Below are 7,360 nucleotides of genomic sequence, written 5' to 3' on the forward strand. Positions count from 1 at the left end.
TAGGGCTGGCAAGGGGACGGGGAAGGGGACTGGGGGACGGGACGAAGGGGGACGGGACGGGACGGGGGACGGGGAGGGGAGATTTGACACGGGACCGGGATTGGGGGGACCGGGATTGGGGGGACGAAAATAGGTCCCATCCCGTCCCACTATATATACGGGATGGGATGAGATTTGGGGGGACGGGACGGGACGGGATGGCATGGGACGGGGGATTCTTTTTTTTAAAAATATTTATATATTTTTATTGCAATGATACGTCTTTAGCTAATAAATTTTAAATTTAACTTTTGATTTTCAAATATCAAAATAAATTTTATAATTTAAAGTTTCAATTTTCAAATTTTAAGATTTATTTTTCAAATTTCAAATTTAAAGTTTTAAATTTCAAATTTGAGAAGTTTAAATTTCTAATTTAAATATTTTAAAGTAATGTAAATTGTAAACTTTAAATTAAGTATTTTAAAATAGTTTAGTACTTTAGTATATATATTTAATTGTATGTATTAAAATTAAAATTCAAAAAAATAATGTTATAAAAACAAACTTGAACAAAAGTTAAAACCTTCAAATTTATTCAATAGAACTTATAAGTTACAACTTACAATTAACAAATATTAGTGGAGTAACTAATCTACGCAGTCACCTTCTAAAAAGGGTTCTGTTTCAATAAGTTCTCATACGTAAAACTAATATTTGTTACAGATATTAGATGAGTAACTAATTTTACGCAGCCACCTTCTAGGAAGGGTTCTGTTTCAATTAGTTCTCGAATGTAATCTAATAATATCTGTTTTCTCCTTTAAAATTTAATTCTAATTGTCGCATCATATCGATGGTGATATCCTTCGGTGTTGGCAAACTTGTTAGAAATTCTTGTGCCTCTAATTCATCATCACTGCATTCAATTTGTGTTTTGATCCAAGTTGCTTGTTTTTTACTTAACTTTGGCAAATTGTTATTCCTGCTTTCGGCNAGGGGTGGGTGGGTTTGGGGTGGGGGTCGAGGGTAGGGGTGAAAAAAAATGAATTTTTGAAGTTGAAAGTGATTTTTAAAAAACAAACTTAACTTTTTTGGGGGGTAGGGGTCTAGGTAGGGGTGAGAAAAACAAATTTTGAAGTTAAAAATATTTTTTAAAAACAAACTTAATTTTTTCTGGTTTTTTTTTGGGTGGCGAATTGGGGGGCCAGTATGGGTTGGGGGTGTGGGGGCTGGTAGGCTGTGTGGGTTGGTAGGGTGGGGGTGGGTTGGGATCTGATAGGGTGGGGGTGGGAGTTGGAAGAGAGTTTTAGAAAATGTTTTCCTTAAGTTTTGAAGGGGAAGTCATTTTCCTTAAATTTTAGGAAAATGAGTTTATTTAGAAAATATTTAACCCAACCAAACATGACAAAATTGGAAAACATATGTTTTCCTCCATACCAAACACACTCTTAATAATTAATAGAAGTACTAGTATCAGTTTTTACTAAAATATATTTTCATTTATTTTTTTCTAAAGAAACGCCATAAGAAAGCAGCTGAGACAGGAGAGCGAGTACTATAAATAGACTTGATCGAAAATCTTTCTCCTTTGTGTTTCTTCTTCTTTTTCTTCATCAAGATGGTTAATGGAAACAATAAAATCGCCGATATTGTTGCAACAGAGATGAGGGAAATTCGTGCTCTAACGGAAAGGATGTTTGGAGAATTGATTGCCTGGCTGGAGAAATTCGACGATACTGGTCCAACAGAGATGGGGGAAATGTGTGCTCTAATAGAGAGGATGTTTGGAGAATTGATTGTCAGACTGGAGAAATTTTATGAAAGGATTTTCGTAGATTTAAATGCCAGTCTGGATAAATTTGATGAACAAATTTTAGAGTTGAAAAAATGCATTGAATCCTCTAAGGATCAATATAAAGGCGAAAAAATGACCGAATCTGCCATGAATTCGTCCTCTTACGACCATGAAAACTCATCGATGCTTCAGGTACTATTGATTTTACTTTTCTAGAGTTGATTTCCCAAATTAAAATTGTTTTGATGATTTTGAATCTTTGTTCAATTGTTGTTGATTTATTTAAGGAGGATCAAGTTAAAAAGCACAGAGAACCAATGACCGCTGCTTATAGTTGCAAAAACAAAAAGAAGAATATTGTTTCACTGATTGAAGATGATGGTGGCGATGCTCCGATTGTAGATCTTGTTCCTACAGAGGAATATAAGAGAGACATGATCGGAAAAGACAATAATAACTTTTCAATTGTAGATGTTGTTTCCACAGAGGAAACCGAAATGAACATGGAATTAGCAGTGGGCTGTGAATTCTGTGTGACTGGTTATCATAAGGAGATACCCTTGGATGTGCTAATGGGGGAAGTAGAGACTACGCACAATTACATTAATGAATCATTAGCTGATAAGTTAGGTTGTGAGACAGTTCCAATCCAGCCTCAAATTGTTCGCTCAGATTTGGGGGAAATGGTGACCTCCAGACTATGCAACAACTTTCAATTGTCAATGGAAGGCATTGTGTTTAATTTGAAAGTATATCTACTTCCACTTCCGTTGAAATATGACATGATTTTAGGAGGGGAATGGCTAGGGGCCCTTGAGAAAATTGTAATTAGCTATGCTGGTATAGAGTTGTACTTACTAGAAGGAGAGAAGAAATTCATACCTTTCAAAAAGCCGTTAGAGGGCGAAGACGCAAGCGTTTCTAAATGAGTTGCTGATGATTCTTAGGGATGGTAAATATGATTTATCATTCTATTAATGCCTATTTGTTTCTGTTGTCAGTATTGATATAACTTGTTCTATGTCATTTGAGTTATGAATTGTTTGTTAAGTTGTAATAATGTTATTTGCTATTATGAATTCACATTCAACTCTGGTATTTTAATTGTCTAAGGGTTTTGTCCTGCCCCTCTTATTTGCGCAACTTATATACATAAAGATTGAAGGGTACAATTTTTTTTGCGGCGTCGAATTTATTCTTGTATTATTAAAAACAATTTACATTAGTATTTTTTATATTTGTGGTCAACTTACCTATTTTTATTTCTTAAGATTTTATAAACCTTCCTTTCAATTTCGCTTTATAACATATGTTTTTCTTTTGATTTTGAATATAACACCATCTTTTCTTATTTCGCATTTAGTGTAACAACTAACAAAAATATTTTTCATTCTAAACTGAACAAACATACCCCATATATATTCATTGCAATGTTTTTGTTTATTTTGTGACACAAAAGTCTCCATTTAAAAAAATATTTTAGAATGGAACGTGTATTAAATTTGAAATTGTGTGAAGATACTTAATTTCTCACAAGAAATAATTGAAAAGCAGAGTTACTGCATGCTCTACTGTTGATTAATTAGTTTGATGAAATTATTTAATTAAAAATAGGGACATTTAATGGTAATGATTAAACGTTAAATGAAATTGACTTAATCTGAACTCATTCTTTAACCAACAAGATTGTACTAATCACCAAATTGTAACCATTACAAATCCAATACCAAAGTCATACCCAACTTGCGGTTCTAAAAAACACCTAAGACAACGTTTATGCTCTAGGTGCCAACAATGTTTAGCAATAGCAGCCTCATTTCATGAGTGAAGATTAATCAAGTTGAGGTCACCTACTAATTTTGGAGAACAAACTCTTTCCCAAGCCACCAAAGCTCTCTTGGTGATGATAGATAGTGGAATCCCTAAGTATTTGAAAGGTAGGGTTCCTAATGTCAAACCAAGACGACAGAAAATTAATTTGGCCTTGCATTGTGTAGTAATAATGTCCATTCTTTTGAGTATTCCAAACTTAATCATTTAGAGCTACGATTTATAGTCCATTTTATTTTCTTTTGATAGTTCAATCGTGAAATTTCTTTGTTATTATATTTACGTAATATGAGTGGCGTACGCAGAAATTTTTGTTAGCAGTGTCACGTTCAAGTAAAAATTATAAATTATCATTTTTGAAATGAATTCAAATAACCTCATTAAAAGTAATACTCTCCTTTTTGAAATGAATTCAAATAACCTTATTAAAAGTAATACTCTCCTTTTTGAAATGAATTCAAATAACCTCATTAAATGTAATACTCTCTCCAGTGCAATGGCAGAGCCCGAAATTTCTCTCATTTTTTAAATGAATTCAAATAACCTCATTAAAAGTAATACTCTCATTTTTTTAAATGAATTCAAATAACCTCATTAAAAGTAAAATAACCTCATTCAAATTTCACCAAAGGTGTTTAAACTTTAAATAGACGATAGTGGGGATTGAACCCCTAACATCTATGAGGTAAATGATTGTGCTTACCGCTATACTATATGCCTTTGCTATTTGAAGAGTGCTCAATTTTTATATATCCAGATATTAGACTATAATTTTCTTACATACTCGATATAATTTTCCGACGAAGGTGTTCATCTGACCACCCTTACTAGGCTGTAGCTCCGCCCCTGCTTCCTCTGTCCATCATTAATTTACTGATCTATGTTTGACTTGGCACACCGTTAAGAAATAATAAGAGAGATATTTTACTATCTCGCCCTTATTAATTATAAATCATCCATCTAAATATTGAAAAATAAATAGTGTTGAATGCAAGGATAAAGTGAGCACAAAATGATCAATCATATTTTAGTATCCAACTTGGAACTACTATTTTTAATATATTGGACAATAAAGATTGATGGAGGAATATTAAATATTGTTTTGTTTTCATAAAATGGAGAAAGTAATTACATATAAGGCACCAAATAATCACTAAAAAAATATAATTATCTAATTCAAAATCAAACTTAACCAATTTCGAGAGGGAAGAGGAAAGGAAATAGAAAATAGAACAACAACTAACGTTAATGTAAAATTTTAATCTTGTCGCTTTGGTGTTAAACTGGTCAAAATTTTGTGAAAATTCACGTGAAATAATAAAATAAAGTAAATGAGGTTCCTGAGTATTGAACACAGCACCTCAAATTCAAAATAGAGGAATCAAAACCACCTAAGCCACAACATCAGTATAACAAGAAATGTCACTTTACTTTTTTATACGTTTAGTTGTAATTACCTTTAGATTATATATACGAATTTAATAAAAAAAATTCACGAAAATCGTATCACGTAACACGCTTTTCCATAACGTAAATCCTCCCTGGTGTGACTTGTTATAAGTAATCATATTGATATTATAGAGAATAGTCTATCTTCTTAATAGATATGATTCTATTTTGTCAGATATTTATTTGAATATTTACGATACAAAATAAATCAAAGAAATACTTTTGATCTGATCCAATTAAGTAACATTTTTTATTTCTTGGATCCATCTAATTGCTTTTTCTATTTGCAGCCATATAGTTCATAATCATCTAAGTGGCAAGTGTCAATGGAATTTGTATGGTTAGCCAGCCAGCATCTTTCTTCTTCTTTTTTCAACTCATTTTCCTTTTCTTTTTTCTTGTATACATTATTTCTCTTTTATCGAGCTTGATAAATTCAATCACACGTAAAATGATAAATTCAATCATATGATATGTGCATTATTTACTTCATGACTTTTCTTTTCACACCTATCAATACGCAATTTTGGGTGTACTCAACTTGAAATAAATAACGTAACAATACAAATATTTATTTAACTTAGTTATAAATGTATATGATTGTAACTCATGACTTCCTCATAATATGATGAAGGACTAATCTTAAATAAGCATGGTAATGAAACTATTTTGACTCCATTCAAATGTGATACATTTTGTCGCATTGTGGAACCGATACTTCAATAACCACCAATAAAAAGTAAAAGTAAGAAATAAATATAATAAAATCGCTATTTAGTAAAAAGACATTAAATTCACGTCTAATACTCCAATTGAAAAAAGAAAATGTCATACTGCATAGTCAGTCAAAAATGTCCAACCAAAAACAGTACGATGAAAGCGAAATTCTAACTGTTAAATTTTCGTAAAAATGCAAAAAGAAAGGAAAGATTATTTTATGTTATCATCCTTTTTAAAAATTTAAGTGTAAACACAAAATCATAGGTATAATGATAAAAAAAATTATAAATATATCAATTGAATGAAACTTGAATCTCAATTTAGAGATTGTTAAATTATTCTCTCTATCTTAATTTAGTGTCTTATTTGATTGGAAATGAAATTTAAGAAATGAAAAGAGATTTTTAAATCTTATTATCTTAAGTTAAAGATGCATACGGTATTAAATATTCTTTGAATCAAGAAGTTTTAAAGTTATCACATAGATTAATTTAAATATTAAAAAGTTGTAATTTTTTTAGGACAAACTAAATTGAAAATTAATTTAAGACACTTAAATTAGGACAAAAGAATAGTAATTTATAATGATCTCTTGCATTTATTTTTTAGGTTACAAACTTCACATGTATCTAGGGTCGTTTGGTACGGGGTCTATAAAATTGATGTTGAATATAATGTATTAGCAGTGGCGGAGCTAGAAATTTCATCAAAGATGTACAAGATTTTTTTATAAAAGTGAGTTGAATATTATTTGTTTAACCTAGAGATTCTACGGTATGCAGTTTTAACATTTGTCAATATAAAATATAAACAATCGGATCATATTTTTTGGATACATTGACTTGATATGATAAAAATACATGATTATTGTTTAAATTGAAATATCGATAGAATAAATGCATCTAGCTTTATAAAACATAAATCACACTGTAATCATTTAAAATTTATTAAATATAAATTTATAAAATGATTCGGATTATATTGAATTCATAAATATATTAATCCAAATAAATATTGTGGATTGATATAATTGAGTTAAATATTTAAGTCCAATAAATATGGATTTAATTAAAGTCTAAATTAATTGATTTGGGCTACATTGGATGAACCCAATTTGTTAAACCCAATCTCATCTCATTCTAGAGCCCATCTTGGCGCCACGTGTGCAGATGATGTGGCATGCCAAGTCAAATAAGAAAACCAATAGAATCATGACATGTGTCAAAGATGACAAGCCCGCTCCATAAAGCCCAAATGCCATGTCACTTCAATCTGATTGGCTGAACGGAATCCTATTCCAATCGCAACTCCTCTATTCTAAAACTATAAATAGGGGTCCTCATAATTCAGAAAAGATATAGAAAATTCTAAACAAGAAGCTAGAGAAACTCTGTGGTACAAATGCCATTTAATTCTCTACAAAGCTACAAGTTTAAGAATTCAAACATTCAAGTTCAAGAACGATCAAGATCAAGACCACCGAATTCAAGAACAAGCCTCGAAGCCCTTGAGTTCAAATAAAAGTCAAGATCAAGATAAAGTTCAAGTTCAAGTTCAAGTTCATCATAGATTCAAGAACAAGCT

General features: G+C 31.0%; 1 protein-coding gene across 1 annotated transcript; it reads left to right on the top strand.

The window, feature by feature from the left end:
• The first annotated feature begins 1,909 nt into the window (after window positions 1-1,909).
• On the top strand, window positions 1,910-2,706 carry LOC107014249. The gene is made up of 2 exons (XM_015214102.2): window positions 1,910-1,969; window positions 2,065-2,706. Exons 1-2 carry the CDS (start codon window positions 1,910-1,912, stop codon window positions 2,704-2,706), a joined length of 702 nt encoding a protein of 233 aa, XP_015069588.2.
• Window positions 2,707-7,360: the final 4,654 nt, after the last annotated feature.

This window comes from Solanum pennellii, chromosome 3 (genome assembly GCF_001406875.1).
Source record: "Solanum pennellii chromosome 3, SPENNV200".
NCBI classification, from domain to species: domain Eukaryota; kingdom Viridiplantae; phylum Streptophyta; class Magnoliopsida; order Solanales; family Solanaceae; genus Solanum; species Solanum pennellii.

What these genes read in the sequence shown, in the direction of transcription:
- LOC107014249 (XM_015214102.2), top strand. Translation starts at nt 1,910, where the DNA reads ATGACCGAATCTGCCATGAATTCGTCCTCTTACGACCATGAAAACTCA. An exon ending in AAAACTCATCGATGCTTCAG is followed by an intron (nt 1,970 to 2,064) that starts GTACTATTGATT and finishes GATTTATTTAAG; the next exon opens with GAGGATCAAGTTAAAAAGCA.